Source organism: Chinchilla lanigera, unplaced genomic scaffold (genome assembly GCF_000276665.1).
Source record: "Chinchilla lanigera isolate Chin_1 unplaced genomic scaffold, ChiLan1.0 scaffold00021, whole genome shotgun sequence".
NCBI lineage: Eukaryota > Metazoa > Chordata > Mammalia > Rodentia > Chinchillidae > Chinchilla > Chinchilla lanigera.
Window position 1 is genome coordinate 24,520,961 of NW_004955422.1, and position 18,751 is coordinate 24,539,711.

The 18,751-nt window shown below is 42.1% G+C and overlaps 1 protein-coding gene across 2 annotated transcripts in view; it reads right to left on the reverse strand.

The window, feature by feature from the left end:
• Rpn2 (ribophorin II) overlaps nucleotides 1–18,751 on the reverse strand; it is a 53,152-nt gene that overhangs the window by 23,673 nt on the left and 10,728 nt on the right. For both annotated transcript variants that reach the window (XM_005384723.2, XM_005384722.2), the window contains exons 3-9: nucleotides 14,405–14,500; nucleotides 12,638–12,813; nucleotides 10,281–10,356; nucleotides 9,197–9,331; nucleotides 6,590–6,766; nucleotides 5,008–5,126; nucleotides 3,154–3,259 (exon numbers count right to left, since the gene is read on the reverse strand). In XM_005384723.2, the coding sequence (XP_005384780.1) occupies nucleotides 3,154–3,259; nucleotides 5,008–5,126; nucleotides 6,590–6,766; nucleotides 9,197–9,331; nucleotides 10,281–10,356; nucleotides 12,638–12,813; nucleotides 14,405–14,500 (885 nt within the window). The remainder of the gene's footprint in view (nucleotides 1–3,153; nucleotides 3,260–5,007; nucleotides 5,127–6,589; nucleotides 6,767–9,196; nucleotides 9,332–10,280; nucleotides 10,357–12,637; nucleotides 12,814–14,404; nucleotides 14,501–18,751) is intronic.

Consider the following 18,751-nt stretch of genomic DNA (forward strand, 5'->3'; position numbering starts at 1 on the left):
TTTTTTGGTTTTTCTCCGGTACCGGGAACCGAACTCACGACCTTGCGCTTGCCAGGCAGGCGCTTTTGCCGCTGAGCTAAATCCCCAGCCCCCCTGAGTGTCTTAAGATGGAAACTAAATACTGAAAACTTGAGATTTAGTTTTTACGTGGGGAGTTCCCAGCCTAGTAAAAAAGCAATGCACACAAGCAAATAGTGGTAATATAATGCAATAAATGCAATTATAGACAGGGTATAAAATACTACAGCAAAGAAAATAAACTTCAAGTGGATTGAAGCCATAAATATAAGAATAAAAATGCCTTAAAAACTACTAAAAAAAAAAAAAAAAAAAAAAACCATGCGTAGTGCTGCAGGCCTGTAATCCCAGCACACTGGGAGCCTGAAAGGCAAGATGACTGCAAATTCAAGCCCAGCCTGAGCAACTTAGTGATTTAGCAAGACTGTCTCATGATAAAAGGCAGATGGGCTGGGGACGTCACTCTGCGTGAAGGCTGTGGGTTAACTCTCCAGTAACACACACACACACACACACACACACACACCTGTTAGAAGAATACACTGGAGACTTTTTGACCTGAGGTAACACTGGAATTTTTAAAGATACAAAAAACATAAACAATCTGGGAAAATAATTTTAAACTAGGCTTCACTAAAATTAACTTTAGTGAGTCCTAAAAAGGAAATGATAAAAGGACTAACAAACCAAAAGAGAAATGGTCAAAATATGTATGACAATTCATAGGAAAGAAAACATAAATGGCCAAGAAATATAAGAGAAGATGTGTAGCTTCACTAGAAACCAAAAAAAATAGGAACATTAAAAACAAGATTCAATTCAGATTGACCAGCTTTTAAAAAGCTGATATTAGCAAATACTGGTAAAATATGACAAGAGAGCAATTTGGCAACAGCTCATAAAGCAACAAAGGACTCACTGACAGACACTGCAGCAGATAAGCAAGAGGGCTTGAGGTCGGACCAGAAGTTAGAGGTGAAAAGAAAGGGCGGGCTCGGAGTAATGGGGGAGGAGCCTGGCACTGAAGCCGGAGTGCGGCCTGGCTTCTAAGACAAGGCAGGTGAGAGAAGAGGGAGGCTTCAGAGGAAAGAAGAAGAGAAAAATCCTGCCTTTTAATGTGTGAGGTTGCAGATAAGCCTCTTCATGAAGGAAACTCGCTTTACAAGACTCTGTGCTTTAAAGGTTCAAGGCATACAGAGTTTCTTCCCAAGTTTTGTGCTAATGAACGGACTAGAAGAGATGTCTCCTGCTTCCCGAAAGTTCAGACATGAGACAATGAGCAGAGTTCCAGAAAACGTCTTCCTTTCTGCCAAATTTTAAAACTACTTATCTACCTAAGTTAATTAATGTCGTGCTTTTGAAAAGGTCAAACCGTCTAGCTGCCTACTCTTTTCATTAAAAGAAAGAGAATCAAAGAAGCCAGGATAAGGATCTCTCCAAAGTAAGTGAACAAAAAAAGTAAATGACAGTAATGGATGGATTATAAGCTCCCTGGTAAAATAATCACCATATATTATAAACATATTATATAAATTGTATTATAAGCATTATAATAAACAGAAGTTTTTTTCTATATTACACAAATAAATGAAGAAAAAGAACAAGGTTATTGTTTTTGCTGTTTCTCAGAATTCCAATGAATAACGTAGGTGGAATGTTTGTTTGTTTTTTTTTTTTGTTTTTCTCTGGTACCGGGAACCGAACTCATGACCTTGCGCTTGCCAGGCAGGCGCTTTTGCCGCTGAGCTAAATCCCCAGCCCAACGTAGGTGGAATGAAAGGAAAAGAAAGTCACCTTCTGGAAAACACCACAGTAAGAACTTTTATAGATAATATTTGTGTTAAGATTAGTATATTACAGCAATGTAATTTCTTGGTGTTGATAATTCTATTACAGTTATGTGAGATGCTAACATCTGGGGAAGCTGGATGAAGAGCACAGAAGAATTCTACATACCCTTTTTACAAATTTCATTAAGATTAAAATTATTTTAAAATGAAAAGATAAAAATTTAATTTAAAAAGTGAATGAAAAATGACATCTGAATAATAAGGAAAACGGTTGTGACAAACACATACATTTAGTATTTCAGGAAAGGCACAGTACTACTCCTACGTTCCTACTCAAGCAGAAAAACACAACGAGGTCAAGTAGATGCAGACAGTGGCAGAAAGGACACAGTCACTAAGAAATGACAGCTGACAGAGATGGAAGAGAAACTGAAAGTGGAATAAGAAAATGGCCAGAGCCACACAGAGTAGCATGCCGCTGTATCTCAGCTATTCAGGAGGCTGAGACAGGAGAACACTGGAGCCCAGAAGTTTCAGGCCAGCCTGGGCACCATAGTGAGACCCCATTTCAAGTTAATTGAAGTACTTAAGAGGCCAGTTCTTGGAGCATAGGTACACAGCTCCACAGCCAGAGGCTAGCACTGTACTCAGCAGGACAATAACTAAACTGATATTATGGAGGTGACCCACCCACGACAGGCTAGATGACCTTCAAGAAGTTACTCCAACCCTTTGAGGTCCATCTATGAATCGAAGATCATGCAACCTACCTGTCAGGGTTACTGCAAGAATAAAGCAATGCAAACCAAAACCGCACAGGTCTGTGCCTCTTTTGTGACTTGCTAGTTTTCTTGTATGCCTTACCCACAGCCTCATTACAGTGTTTTGCGTCATTAGATACTTTTTATCTCCTAATTGGCATCAAGCACTTTTCTAAACCTACCAAGCCTACCACGTAAAATATATGAAGACTATTAGTGCCTCAGTGGAATTATGGGAGATTTTTATTTTTGTTCTTCCTAAATTTAAGATAGTAATGCAGGGGCTTGGAGTGTAACTCAGCAGTGTTACATGTATATGGCCTTGTGTTCAATCCCTAGCACACACACAAACAAAAGAGACATAGTAATCAAAAACTATAGTGGAAAATGAATAACAAATAAAAGAAATTTTGCTTTGGTCAAGTGCTTGATCAAGTACCTTAATTCATACCCATCCATCTCTTAATACAGTCACATTAGCCTGGTCACAACAACTAAATACACCAGGTGATTAACGCTGTACTCCTTGGTCAATTTTTTGGCTCTGTTAACATGGGAATGGGACTGACAAGCGAAAGACCTACCTCTACAGTGTTTGCAATATAACGGCTGTCACCTTCAACTTTTACAGAGAAGTCATAATAACCACTGGAAAATTTGACATTCACGAAGTTTAGTTCAAAAATATCCCTGTTAAGAACGACAGCAGGGTTAGCAAGAATGCACACAGTAAAGTCCTGAGTACAAAACAGGCTGCAAAGTGTCTCCCTGAGACAACACAGGGCTGTACTACTCCGACTGTTCAACCTGCCAGCACACTTAGCCAATACTCTGCTTACTCACAGGTTTTACAGTGTGGGGATAAAGACTACCCTAAGCTTCCAAAGTTTCTTTCCTGGGCTAGGAATTTAGCTCAGCGGCACAGCGCCTACCTGGTAAGCGCAAGGTCGTAAGCTCGGTTCCCGGTACAAAAAACAAAACAAAACAAAAAAACACCAAAGTTTCTTTCCTTTGGCCTCCCTATAGAATTTCACCTCCCTCTAGTAATATTCCAAAATTTATTGCAAAACGAGTGCATCTATAGTATGATCCCAATTATGTTGTTTTTTGTATATCCTACTTTTATAAAAAATAATAATTCTTTTTTTAAAGGGAAAAAAGGTAGACAATTCCTAACTCCAACTGTATAGAAAAACCCCAATGTGGTCTACTATTCTACTGATAATTCCTAAAAATGATTTTGCTTTTTAATTTTGTAAATCACTTGTGAATCTTTATGACTGCCCAAGAAATGTACTCTCTATTATCTAGCCTATTGGCCTCAAAATGTACTAATTTAACAATTAATAAAGTTTCAAACAAAAGTGGACTTTTAAATTTGAAAAATATTACATAGCATAACCAGGTGTGGTGGTGCATGGCTGTAATCTCAGCACTCTAAGAGGCTGAGGCAGGAGGATGGCAAGTTCAAGCCAAGCCTGGGCAACTTAGTAAGACCATGTTTCAAAACTAGGGCAATGAAGCTCAGAGCAACTATGCTGGGTTCCGGTCCTAGTAGCATTTTGAAAAAATGTGATAATATGCAGCCATTAAAAAATAATTGTGGGCTAAGGAGATAGCTCAGCAGCACAGCACCTGCCTGGCAAGCTCAAGGTCATGATTCCTGGTACCAAAAAAAAAGTGTTGCCATGAATGGGGGGGTATACCCATAGTCCCAGCACTTGGGAGGCTGAGGCAGGAGGATTACCATGAATTTGAGGTCAACCTAGACTACATAGTAAGTTCTAGGTTAGCCTGCACTACATAATGAGACCCTATTTCAACAAGAAAAAAGATTGTAGAATATTTAATCCTATGGGAAAATGTTTCTGATTTAGTATTACAGAAAAAGCACAATCCTAATTTAATTTTTAAAAATGTATTTATATGCAAAGATTGACCAATATACATAAAATGTTAGCAGTAATTATCCCTGGGTAGTAGAATTTTGAGTATTTTATATTTTTATTTTTGTGTGTTATCATTTTTTTAAGACAGAGTCTAAATTGCCCAGGCTGGCCTCAAACTCACAATCCTCCTGCCTCAGCCTCCCACGTGCTGGGAGTACAAGAACATGCCACTGCAGCCTGCTCACCTATTTTACTTTTTGTGCTTTCTGATTATAAATCTGCAGTATTCATGCATCAGAAAATATATTACATTTTTTAAAATATTTATAACACAATGACAAGATATAGCCAATCAGAAATAATAAAATCAAAATTCTTTTGGCCTTAGAAATCCTTTGCTTGTATTAACTTATAGAACTTTATCTAGTTCAGGCAAATCTGCTTTTATGATCTTGGTAATACCCATATTAATCTGTTCTACTAGCTGCAAGCTAACTTTCCAAAACAAATTGGAGGGCACCGTGCAAAACTAGTCACACCAGCACTTACCCTACAGGGGTGAAGGGCGTCCTCTGGAGAACAGTGGCTCTGGAAGCAACAGACTTAGCATGCTCTAGTTTAACAGTGGCCTGAGTCAGAGGCTGTGACAGAACATTGGTGACTTGCAACTGGAAATAAACGAAGAAATGATTAGCAACAAAGGCCGTATGCAGTAGCTGAGAATTATGCCTCTATTGTGTTTTATCTACAGGAAATACAACAAATGTGTTATTTCCAAGAATTTTCACTGAGCTTTGGTCCGCTGGCTATCAGAGACCAAATGTGGGGAAAACATGAATTAGGATTGAGACAGACTATAAAATGCTAGAACTGAGGAAGATCCTAAAGATGACCTGGCCCAATTATCTCTTTTCAGAGAACTGAACTAGAACCCAGAGAAAGAGAATGACTGGTTTCAAATTGTACAGTTACAATTTCCTTCTTTCTCATCTCCGCTAATATAGTACCTTTAAAAAAAAAAAAAAAAAAGCCAGGCCTGGGGGTGCATGCCTATAACCCCAGTCCTCTAGGAGGTTGAGGCAGAGAGCTTCCGAGTTCAAGTCCAGCCTGGACCATTTAACAATTAAGCAAGACTCTGTCTCACTATTTCAAAATAGACAACAGAAAAAGGGGTAGGTATGTAGCTCAGTACAAAGGCCCTGGATTCAATCTCCAGTACTGAAAAAACAAAAAAAAACACAAGAAAAATACTTCATGTTGGCATGGTGGCGCATGCCTATAATCCCAGCTCTTGGGGGGCTGAAGCAGGCAATGCAAATTTAAGCCAGCCTAAACTACACAGTGAGACCCTATCTCAAAAAACAAAAAGCAAAACAAAACAAAGCAAACAACAACAAAAACAGGCCAGAAGAGGTTACAAACTGCAAAAGGCCGCCTGGCCAGATGTGTAGTTAAGCCAGGACTTATACCCTAGCCTTACCCAGGGTGAGAGTCAATACTTTTTCCATTTCGCTCTCTTAGCGCCCCTTTCCCTCACAGTGACTGCTAATCACTTTACTCCTACCCTTTGATGGAATTTAGAGAAAAGGGTACTTCCTCAGTAGAAAGCTGAGGGACCACCAAACACATAGGGCTCTCCGTAAACAATGCTAATTACTTATGAAGACCTAGACCTGTGCTCACTGCTGAAAGAGAAAAGGTAAAAAGATAATCAGCACCAGGAGGAAAGAGACCTATATTTATTTTAACAACTATTACCACCAGAATTACTTTGCAATTCAAACAGATGTCTTAAAACAATGTATTTGTAAAGTTCTAACTCTGGGAAGTGCTTTGACTCTTTACCTCTAGAATTATGGACCTAGAAACACAATTTTCTTGCACTTAATTTAATGAAAGCCTATACTATTTAAAATCCTCAGAGCTGTGCGTGTTGCGTGCATGCATGATCTGCAGGGTTCTGTGACTTGCTCCCCAGTGGTCATGTGCCCCAGCTCCAGGCAAAGGGGACAAGCCTTGCGTTCCATTCAGTGGAGTATCCTCTCGGGAGCTTCCCCTGGCTGTGGAGCACAGCCTGCAGATTTCTGAGGCTCACGCCGGAAATGGCATCAGAGTAACAGGGAGGACATACCCGCAGGATAGCCTGTTCCTGAGTGTCAGAAGCAGAGCCCTCGTGCACAACCACAACTGGCACGTGGTAGCGATTCTGGGAGAGTGCGGCAGCAGCAGAGGCCACGCTGAAGGCTTCCGAGAGTGACTTGAAGTTCTTCTTGCTGAAGATTGTGTTCATTAGCTGGATGACCTGGTCCTGGAAGAAAAGGAGAGGTGGCTCAGATCTCCCTCCACGGATGACTCTAGTCGTCCCCATCCCCACAGGTTCTAGTCATTCCTGTGTCAAGTGTTGTGCTGAAGCACACCCAGCCCTTAATCCAGACTGGTAGACGGGAAAGCAAACATGCATTCAAACTTAGAACTTGAGCTTAATTGTATTTCTTGCCTTCTAATATAAAGTGAAATTTACATATCTGTCAATCCCTTAGTGAATGTTAACTATAAAAAACGGTATTTCCAAGAGAACTACTGAGATATGCAATTTGTTATTTGTGTCAGGGTCTCACTATGTAGTTCAGGCTGGCCTCAAACTCACAGCAAGCCTCTTGTCTCAGCCTCCCAAGTGCTGGGATTACAGTTATGCACTACCACAGCCAGTGAGATATGTAAGATTTAAAAAGTACAAAATTTATAAAGTATAAAATTCATGTAACATTATCTGTTAGATGCCTAAACACACAATCATAACAGGTGTTTTTGTAGGCACTGCCTTGAATATTGACAAAAACCCTGAAAGACTGGTATTGCCAATGTTTTCCAAAAGAAGAAACTAAAGCTAAAGCAGGTTAAATTTTGACAAGCTATAATGGAAGGAAGGAATAGAAGAAGGAAAGGAGACATGGAGAGATGGAGGGAGGGAGGCAGGCAAAATTTGAATGTAGGTTTGTTCTTACTTAAGCCCTGCCACAAGAAAATTCGTTCTTTCCAGATTCCCATAATCCTCCCAGCAAAACTATCTTCCCTCCTAATCAACCGCTAAGAAGTAAACTGGGACTAAGTTTGTTTTTAAGACCAAACTTTACAGCCAAAAGGTACAGTGGAAAGAAAAATACCTCTCCACTAAGAGCTAATGGGTTGCTTAGAGGAGAAAACTAAAAGCCATTTTTAAAACAAGTGGAACCTAAAAGGGATTATTTAAATTCCGGAGGTTGTTTGCTTAGGAGGAAACATTTTCCCCTTCCATCAGTTGTTTTTTAAAATCCACCATATAACAAAAGAGCTCCCTTGTTCCTGACAGTGTTATTCACAGTCGACATGAAATCATTTTCTTTAATTGTACCAATTACATTTTTCCATCAGTAGGTTGTTGACATGTTAAAATGGGTAACTGTTCACCAGAACTGTTGCGTCAAAAGCAGTGACAGCAAAATTGCTCCAGCCAAATACTTAGCAGAAGCTTAGAAATAAAGCAAGAAAAAGTTTAAGTTGTGTGTGCAGAATGTTACCCTTTTTTTTTAAAAAGTCGTACTAGGGACTGAACACAGAGTCTTCACACTGAACTACACTCCCCCTTCCTAGTCCTTTTTCCATATTTTTGTTTTGAAGAAGGATCTTGCTAAATTCCCCAGGCTGGGCTTGAACTTGCCATCCTCCTGTCTCAGCCTCCAGACTATGAGATTACAGGTGTGTACCACATGCAGCCAATTCATTTACCTTATTTTGTAATTATAAATTATTGTAATTTAATAATCTATCCCATAAGACCCTGTATTCCTACAGTTTCATCCGTAAAAGAAATTAAAAGGGAGGGTCATATTTCTAGACATCTACATTTAGGATGAAGGAAAAGATACAATTAAGATTACAAATACCTGAATAAATCAGATTATATTCTCTGGAGAAAATATGAAATTAATTCAAATTGTCCAAGACAAACAATTATTTACTGTTTAAAGAAACCCGCTACAAAACACATGTGCATAAAAGACATGAACATTTTAGCTTCAAACGCAAATTTCTCCTCTGAAAATATAAACAGAAGCAGCTTGTATTTTAAGTACAGTACTTCAGATCAGGGGTTGGTAACTTCCTCTCACACAAGGGATACAGAGAAGGTCCTATTTTAGAAGACTTGAACACACACTCCAATGGCAAGTCCATTCAGGTTAACACTGTCTTCTTGGGGGAAAAAAAAATTCTTTGAGGCATCTGGTAGACACACGCCTCCCAGTAAACTACCAGTCAACCAGTTTTAGCCAGGTTTACCCACTGCTGAGAATGATGGAGCAAGAGAAGAAAACGCCCAATTTTGAAATACAGGGCACTTCTCAGAGAAGGAGGATTTGTAGGGGCCACCAAGTAGAACGCATTCACAAGACAAGCAGAAGGAGGTATGAGGAAAAAAAGGGAGGTGAAACAAGCATTACATTACACACGTGGCCTTCCTGCCACTACGTCACGCATATCTGTACCCCATTAAAGCCACTGTGATAATTGTTTACCTGACCGTCATACAATTAGTTTCTTAGAGCAGACATTTCTTTCCACTTCTCATTCTTAATGCCTAACTCAAGACACTGAGTGACAGTGTCCCAAGGTGTCATGTTAACACCCTCTCTGAAAACACATGTCCTCAGCAGATAAAGCTGACAGCTCCTTAGGTTTCATGCCTGAGACAGACAGCTACCTCCTTAATGGACGGTTCGGTTCCCACATGGTCCATGAGCTTGTAGGTGGCAGCAACAAATAACGCTGTGGTTTCCAGCCCCTCTTCAAACTGGAGATACACGCCCCCCAGCTCATCCAGGCGGGCAACAAGGTCCTGTTACAATAAAACAGAAACACGTGGGAAGGCAAGGGACCACAGAGACGAGACATCAGCCCAGCACAGACAACTGTGAAATATTTCTCACTCTAAATCTGAAGACCACCTCAGGCACTTAGTACTTTCTCACAAGAGGTGCTTAGACAGAGGATCAAACATATCATATAGACACCTTTGGAGAACAGTATCTTCAGCAGCTCTGGTAGTGCACCTGCCCAAGCCCAGGAGCCACGACACTGGAGGCCCCCACTGCTCCGGGGAGCAGGCCAGAGGGCCAGGCTGCGGTACACCCGAGAAGCATCATGATACAGACGGGTTCTGCGGTCACCCATTCAGAGGCAACCTACATGCACAATACTTTCCTCTCTTAGTTGATGCTCTACAAGATGAGAAACAGACTGCTGGTCTGGGTAACATAACTGGGCAGCTGAGGTGCCTGTGAAACAACCGTCAGTGACCCGTCACACCTGCCTATCAACGACTATACAGTCCACAAATGTTCCTGAAGAACAGGATGTCCCAGGCAAAGACAGCATAATAATAAAAACTAGTGGCCACTTATTGAACACCTAGTAACTACTTAGGCTCTTTAGAACCTCAGTTGTTCTTGCAACTACCATATTGCCTAAAATTACAAAGCAGTAGTAGCAGAAAAAAATGTGTGAGTTTTCAGGTTTACCGGGCGCTAAAACCTCTGTACTTACTCTTTGACTGTCTCCACAAAAGCCTGGAAAAAGAATCTGTCACCTAATTTATGGTGCAAATATATTAGCCTCAAAAATATTTCCTGGGATACATTGCTCTAACACAAAGAACAGAAGTATGCCTTGGTTATGAAATGTCTCCAGCTGTAACAAATCAGGCATGTCTATGTACAAGACTCTCTTACAAGGCATCAAATCAAAGACAGAAGGTAAGAGACCCACTTGGTAAAACAGATTCATACCTCAATCTCCTCCACAATGTTCCTCAGATCAGCCTGCTGGGACAGATGGGATGCTGTCTGCAGAGCCTGGACCGTTCTAAAAGGTAAACAATAGAAGACTGAGACCAAGAGGAGGCTGAGACAGGAGGATCCCTGCAAGTTCGAGACCAGCATGGGCTACAAAGTGAGCTCAAGGCCAGCCTGAACTACATAGTGAGACCCTGTCTCAAAAAAGACAAAAGAAAAGAAAAAAAAAAGGAAAAAAAAAAAAACTAATGCAGTAGCATTGACAACATTCACAATTTTCTACAACTACTACCTACTTATATTCAAAACATCTGCATTGGCCCAAAGTAAAACCCTGTACCCATTAAGCAATTTCTCCTCATTCAACCTACCATCACCCCTGGCAACCTCCCATCTATGTTCTATCACTAAGAATTCGTTTATTCTGGGTATTTCATACAAATGGTACAATATATGACCTTTTATGTCTGCTTCTTTGACTTAGCATGATGTGTTTAAGATTCACACATGTAGAATGTATCAATACTTCATTCATATGGCTTTTTCATACATTTTTGTCTATTTATGAACACATTCTGTAAGATAAACTTAAGACGGAACATGATAGGTATGGATAGATATGGTTTTTTTTTTATTAGATTCTACTCTCCTAATGCAGCTAGGAGAATATAAATGGTGCATCTTAGGGTGAACTGCGGATAGTCAAAGTCCTCTGCTGGTCATAGAGTCAGAATGGTTTCCTAGTTCCTGAGAGATGGCTGGGTCCTTGTGGAAACCACTGCTTATCGAGTCAGTGTGTCAGTGAATGCAGAGCAAGACCCTGTCTACTTATGTTAAGATCATAACAATTTAAATTCCTTCCATGGAAAACTAATCCCACTAAGATGACAGGCTGGAAAACAGAGAAGTCACAATTTATGAAGAAGGAAGCCCCATGAGCAATCAACGGCTCCTGGGGGATGCTCCTTGTTACAATGCACTTGAGAAAATGAAATGTGAGTTTTCAAACAAGATAAAACTCCCACATCTGCCCATGATAAATGCTGGCTTCAGAAATGGCTGTTAAGACGGCCTAGAAAGAACTTTTCAATTAAAATATCGTTTTTCTCGTCTTCGTAACAACCAAGTGCCATGCTGGTAAGAACCTCATGAGTTTTAGAATTAAATTAATCCACTTAGCTTTAGAAAAGTTTAGTCACAGGCTTTAATTATGTATTCCCCAGCCAGTAATTTCTTTCTCTCTGGAGTACTATTTTCAAACCCTAAGAAAGCAGATCTTGTCTTGCTAATATACAGATGATTCAGAAAAATTGGTTTATGAGCAACTGCAATGACATCTTTTCAAATGGTTCATTCAAACTTACAAATATCTCCCCTTTTCAAGACAGGTTTGTGAACATGTACTTCCTAGAACAACTCCCCGCTGAAGAACAAAAGGCTCATTTCAAAATGTCCAGTTTATATCAGACTTCCCTAAGTAGGACTAATTAGTAGTAGTAAAATAAAAAACACCCTACCAGTTTGATCTTCACAATAACCCCATGAGACAGATACCATTCTCCGGGTTTTACCTGTGAAAACACCGAGGCTCAGGGGTGTTTGAGCAAGTTTCTATTTGATCTGAAGCGTGAGGGCCTTCTATCTGTAAGCTTTTATAAGACAGCAGAAAGAGAAAAGTACAGTTTCTGCCTTTATTAACTCTTTATTGGGCACATTCAATTTGCCAGGTTCTATGAGCACTGCAAATAAAGAAGCTTAGGATCTAACACAGAAATAACTACAGAATTGGGTGTGGTAGTGCACACCTATAATCCAGGTTTTCAGGAAGCTGAGGCAGGAGGATCACCAAGAGTTTGAGGCCAGCCTGAACTCCATAGCAAGACCCTGTCTCAAGAAAAAAGAGAGAGAAGAGGAAAGAGGAGGAAGAAGAAGAGGAAGAAGGGAAGGAAGGGAGTGAAAAAGAATGCAAGGAAGTATCAGGCTCCCTAAGAAAGGCACCTAAAAAAGAAAAGTTCAAGAGATGGAACTGTTTCCTGCATTCCCTCAGGAACTGGCACTGTACTAGGCTCTTCACAGCTATTATTTCACTTCACCCTGACATCTGCTCTATGGAGTAAGAATTATTGGTTCCATTTTGCAAGTGCAGCTCCAAGAAGTCAGTAACTTGCCCAAAATTACACAGCAAGCAAGGAGGGAACACAGCTCGCTGCCTTAGCTCAGTGCTGTCTGCCGTGCGCAGCAGAGTACCTGGCACATAGTAGATGCCTTGGAAGCATTTGCTGTACCAGTGAAAGAACCTTCTCAGGACAGGATCCAACCCAAGGAAAGCCCAAGAATCATTGACAACTCACGCCAGCACGGTTTCCTCCTTGCCAAGACGAACAGTAAGGGCACCAAGTGCTTCCTGGGATGCCACAGGAAGGCCAAAGCCACTGAGGGCTGCAACTGCATGGTAGATCTGGGTAACAGATGAGTCTTCACTGACAGCTGCCAGAAGCACATCTTTGGTCTCATTTGAAATAGAGATCTAGGAAAAGGGTAGCAGGCAACAGTTTTAGCAAATTCAGGCAATTTGAGGCAGCTGACTTGTCACTCCGCAATGCTCACTACTCCCTTAATCCCCAGACCTGAGAATTAAATATTCAAAAACCTCACCACGAGTTGGGGATACAGCTCAGCAGCACAAGCGCCTGCCTGGCAAGTGCACTACCACACCCAATTCTGTAGTTATTTCTGTGTTAGATCCTAAGCTTCTTTATTGATTCAGGAGGATTACAGGTTTGAACCCAAGCGGGTTAGCAATTTAGTAAGATCTTGTCAAAAAAAGTTTTTAAATGGGCTGGGGATATAGCTCAGTGCAAAGGCCTTGGGAGTCAATCACTGGTTCAGGGGCTGAAGGGTGAATCTTGTAACTCACTTTAGGATGTTTGCTAAATTTAAAAATAACGATATACTTCCAGGTGTGGTGGCACACGCTTGCAATCGCAGCATTTTCAAGCTGAGGCAGAAAGATCACCTTGAGTTCAAGGCCAGTCTTGGCTATATAGTGAGTTCAAGTCTACCCTGAACTACGTAATGAGGCCCTATCTCAAAAAAACAAAAACAAACAAACAAAAGTAATGATATGCTAAGTAATTTTTTTCTTTAACACTAAACTCCTTACTTAAAACAATATTTTCTTTTTTTGTTCTTTTCTTCCCTACCTGTATTTAATTGCAACCCCAGGAGAGGGCATGGAGTCCCTGGAGGGTGTTGATTATTTAGCCAGAGGTTGGTGATGCCAGTTCCCCCTTTCAGAACAGTGAGATTATCTGTGTCGCCCCCTTTTTTTGCTGACAACCAGATTGTCTCTCAATTTGAAGCTGTGTTAAGGGCAGAATTCAGTTAGCCTCATCTGTCATTCTCACCCCTGCTCACACTCACAGGGTCAGTAATCAGTGGCTTCAGGCTTGTTCTTTTCTCAGGGTTGAGGTTCTGTAGATGTTCACCCTGCACTTGGTCCCTGCAGTCCTTTGATTTCAGGTCACATATTTTCTTCATAATCCCTTTTGATGGAATGCTTCCCCAGTTACTACCATCTCGTGTGCAAGGTCCTGAATGTGATTCCCAGTACCAAAAAAAAAAAAAAACCAAACCACACCACGACCTCTTTTAAAAGAGGCTGACAAGTTACTTATCTACCTGTATGGTTCTCTTGTGTCCAATAAAATGAACCTGAACTCTCAGGTAGGGGTACACTTAGAACATATGTAAGTGTTAAATGGGACACAGAAAGAAAAACTCAAGGCCTCCTCAGGCAACAACTGCAGGACAAACTTACTTTAAACCCATGAAAAGTGAAAACTGAAGGGAAAAAATACTATACTTTCTTACGGAGAAAAAGAACTACAGGACTGGAATTCCCATTCACACCAATGCAGTCTCATTTTTAAATAAAAAATAATAGGGACAGAGGTATGGCTCAGTGGTAAAGCACTTGCCTAGCATGGAAGAGGCCCTGGGTTTGCCTCCCCAAACCCCCAACACAAATAAAACAATAACAATGTAACACGACCTTCCCCCTTTAACAATGCACTTTACGGTTGAAAGTAAATGTCAATGTAGAAATCTGGACTCACCTCACACCCTGAGAGAACCTGGCTGGACTGAGCAGCATAGAAGAGGGAATCCACATTGCTGGGGTCAAGGTTAGATTTGATGAAGGTGCATGCTTTCTAAAACAAGGGGAATGTCAGTGTTAAGCAGTGACACAGTGAGTGGGAAAAAGCAAAGGTGATACATAAAATTGTAAGCCACCGATGATGGCTTGAAGTATGGCTGCACAGATTGCTCGGTTTAGGTATTTATTTTCCAAAGGACACTGAGTTACAAATTGCTGACTTCAAACAAGGAGCAACAAGCCTGAGGACACACTACTCCTAATTCCCAAAGAAAGGAACAAACCGCTTTACTGACCCCGGCTTTAGCTATGACCTGTGCTGGGCGTTCGTTATGCTCTTCCTTTTAAAGAGCACACAGGTCTTTGGTAGATGTTATCATCACACCCTTTTAACAGAAAAGGGGCGTGGAGCTGCTAAGTAACCTGTGGGAGATAACCAAGACAGTAAGTGGTAAGTGTCCTCTGACTGCAATTGTACTGGTGTTTCCAATGAGATGTCTCCATAGGCAAATCAGACTCCGTAAATCTAAAATAACCATAAAGCCTTTTTTTTTTTAAAGACTACTCATTATGTACTTCAGGGTGGCCCTGGGCTCAAGTACAAGCATTGCATCCAGCTACCCAAAGAGAAAGCGGGGAATCACTCTTGACTTTTCCTTTCCCTCCAAGCCTACCAAGTCAACCACCTTCAATTTTCAACCCCAATCCAACCCTCCCTCCAGCTTCTGTCATTACCTCAGGGCAGCTCCTTGCCATTTCCTAACTAATCCAAGGGCCACGCAATAGATTCTACACACTACTTCAAGACTGATGTTTGCAAAATACACGTGTACCCATGTTGCTCGACCATGAAGACCTTTTGGTGGTTCCCCACTTTTCTTCGATAAGACACAGGGTTCCTGGCAGCATGAAGTGCCGTCACGATGGACCCTCCCTCTGCGCCAGCTCCATCACATCACCTCCTACTCCAGAGTATACCCTCCAGCTGGGCCACATTGTGTCATGTGGTGCTCTGGTCCTGCCATTCTCTCTGCTGACACAACCTTTCCCTTGTCCTTCCCATCAGCCAAACCAAGCTCTACTTCAGTCTCTACTTGCATGCTACACATGCCTCTTCCTCAAAGGCTTTGCTGGCGGCCACCTCAGGACAGGACAGGACAGGCACCCTTCCTCTCCAGCACTCTTTTTTCTCTTTTTGTTTTTTGAGACAGGGTCTTGCTATGTGTTTCAGGCTGGCTTTGAACTCACAGCGATCCTCCTGCCTCAGTCGCCTGAGTGCTGGGATTATAGCTGTGTGCCACAGCACTCCCCCAGCGCTCACCACGCTGTCCTCACCACTTCCTCTGCACTAGTCACCTGAGCACAGAACACCCATCACAGAGCCTGGTGTAGGAGTGTGTAACAAAATCCCACAACATCTACCCCATCAAGTTCCAAGAGACTCTATTTAAAAGATTGCTAAACACTTTTGTTGAAATAATCTAAAACTCAGCTATTCAAAATTATGTGGCAATAGCTGGGTGTGGTGGCACATGCCTGTAGTCCCAACACTTAGGAGGCTGAGGCAGGAGGATCACTGCGAGTTTGGGGCCAGCCTGGGCTATAAAGTGAGTTCAAGTCCAGCCTGAACTACATAGTAAAACTCAGTCCCAAAAAGACAAAAAAAAATTATATATATACATATATATCAATACAACCAGCTGAAAGTGGTGCTCTTAGAGGACAGGGAGCAGGGGAGGGTGGGCCAAGCAATGGCTTGTTGCTTTTCTAACAGCTATTCTATATTATGCAATGTTCCACTGTGTGCATTTGTTACTCGAACCAAAACTTTTTAAAAATATTTTATGAATAAAATATAAGAGTCTCAAAACAAACTTCAATCAGAAGTTTGAAAGAATCCTGAGGGCAAAAGAAAACAAAATACTTCACCTTGCATAAACTAGAGATCTGAAGAGGGAAATAAATTAAGCTAGCCAAAGAGCCCTTTTTGGCATGTGGGTAAAGACTAGAGCTTTGCTGCCCTCTGGTGCTTTAACAATGGAACTGCAGCACCCAGACCCCAAACCAGTGAGGTAAACCTTTTAGAGCTATCAGTAACATCAAACAACCATATGCAGCTTGCACGCCATAGGTTCACCACCACTGCTTCACTGCTACTTCTTTCAGAGCCCTTAAAATGTGTCACACATGCTGGATGTAGTGGTACACACTGGTAATCTCAGCATTCTGTGAGATTGAGGGAGGAAGATTACAAATTTGAGCCCAGATTACAAATTTTGCCCGAATTGGGCAATTCAGCAACTTAGCAAAACCCTTCTCAAAAAAAAGGGAAAGGGCAGCTGGGGATTTAGTTCAGTACAAACAAAGGTCCTGGGTTCAACCAGTACCACATATAAAAAAAGTGTCACAAAACCAGGCACAGTGCTACATGCCTGTAATCCCAGCAACTCAGGAGGCTGAAACAGGAGAGCAAGTCTGAGGCCTGCCTGGCCACTTGGTGAGACCCTAACTTAATCTAAAAACTAAAAAGGGCTGGTGATGTAACTTGGTGGTAGAGTACTCCTGAGTTCATTCCCAAATATCGCAGCAGCAACAGCAACAAAAAAGACACACAATAATCTAAGTGCTTTACGTGCAATTCTCATTCAATCCCCAAGCAGTCTTATGAAGGCAAGCTTATTATTATTTTTTCTTAACGCTTATTATTTTAAGTTGACAGACAAGAAAAATGAGGCACCAGAGAGGCAAAGTAACTTATCGAAAGTTACTTACTCAGCTTTCAAGTAGGAGAGCTCAGATTCAAGTCCAGGCAGCCTAGCTCCAAAGTCTGAGCTCTACAACCTCTCTCAAAAGACCACTCACAATGGTCTGTTCCAGAGTAAAACTAGCATCATCTAACGCTTTGTAAAGACAAATCAAAGTAAAAGGTACCAGTGTTTACTTGCTTCAAAACCCAAAATACTGAGAGCACGATTTGAACAGCAGCAGGAGGGGGAAGAGCTCACAAAACACACTCAGTGAGCCGCTGGGAGTGAGGCTGCGGGCAGCCTTCTCAGGGGATAAGCAGCTCTGCCCCTAGCTGCCCTCCTGTGTTGCAGGAAGGCTGAGAATGGCTCCCTAACCATCCACCCCCCTGCTCACGTCCATCTCTCTGTGCCCCGTAATACTCAGTTATCCCAACAGCCTCCCTAGTAAGGAACCTCCACGTTTCCCTCCGCACTTCTGCCCTACAACTCCCTGAACCTTGATGGGGGACCAGGTCCAGCAGGAAAGACTGCACATGGTTCCCGCCTGCCTACCCTCTCCTTTGTTTACTCCATGAGCAGCCTCCAGCTACCTGTCTCCCCTCATCACCCCTGGCCAGGCCCTGCACAGGTCCTCGGTGAGCAAGCCTGTCCCCTGCCACACGTGCCCAGGCTGCCTCGCAGCTGCACAGAAACCGGACTCAGGGCCCAGCAAGACCAGCACAGCAGGCCTCCAGGCTTTGCACACGGCACTCTCCCCTGAAAGCCCGCTGTCTTATCAGTTCAGCTTCTCCCTCTCAACGTGAAACTCAGTATAGTCAGAAAATTCAAGATTACTTACATTATCTGTCTTACAATAAAATTTTCCTTCATCCTGCTCCCCTGCCAGCTACTGACACTTTTCTGGAGAGTTGCCTGTGCTTAAGATATTGTTGCCTCCCCTCTACTCATTCCAATCTGGTTTCTATCCCTATTGTACCTCAGGGCATCTCCAAATAAAGGATATTTCCAGTGTTCATTCCTTCAACACTGGACAGATGGATCACTTCCTCATTCTGAAACACTAGTTCCTTCGGGCTTCCCAGAAACCACCACACTCCCCAGGAAGTTGTCTCTTCCTACTTCTTCGCTCTTTTGTAATTTCGTGCTCTGCTGTCTGCTCATCCCACACTACAGCATCCTCCATGACCAGGCCCACTTCTCAGCCCACTTCTCTTTCCCAGGCATCACACTCATGCCCATGGCTTCATCCAGAACCTCTATGCAGGGGCTGGGGATTTAGCTCAGCGGCCCAGCACCTGCCTGGCAAGCGCAAGGTTGGTTGTGAGTTTGATTCCCAGTACCGGAGGAAAAAAAAAAAAACAAAAAACCCAAAACCGAACCTCTATGCAGACAATCCTCACATCTGTACCTCCAGCCCAGACTGCACTCATCAGCCACTGACACGACTCCATGGCACAGCCAGCTCGACACACTAAAAAAAAAATCCATGTTCTTTTCTGCACACACCTAATTCTCCTCTCGTGTGCCTACCTTACGGAACAGCCTGCTCATCTATTCAT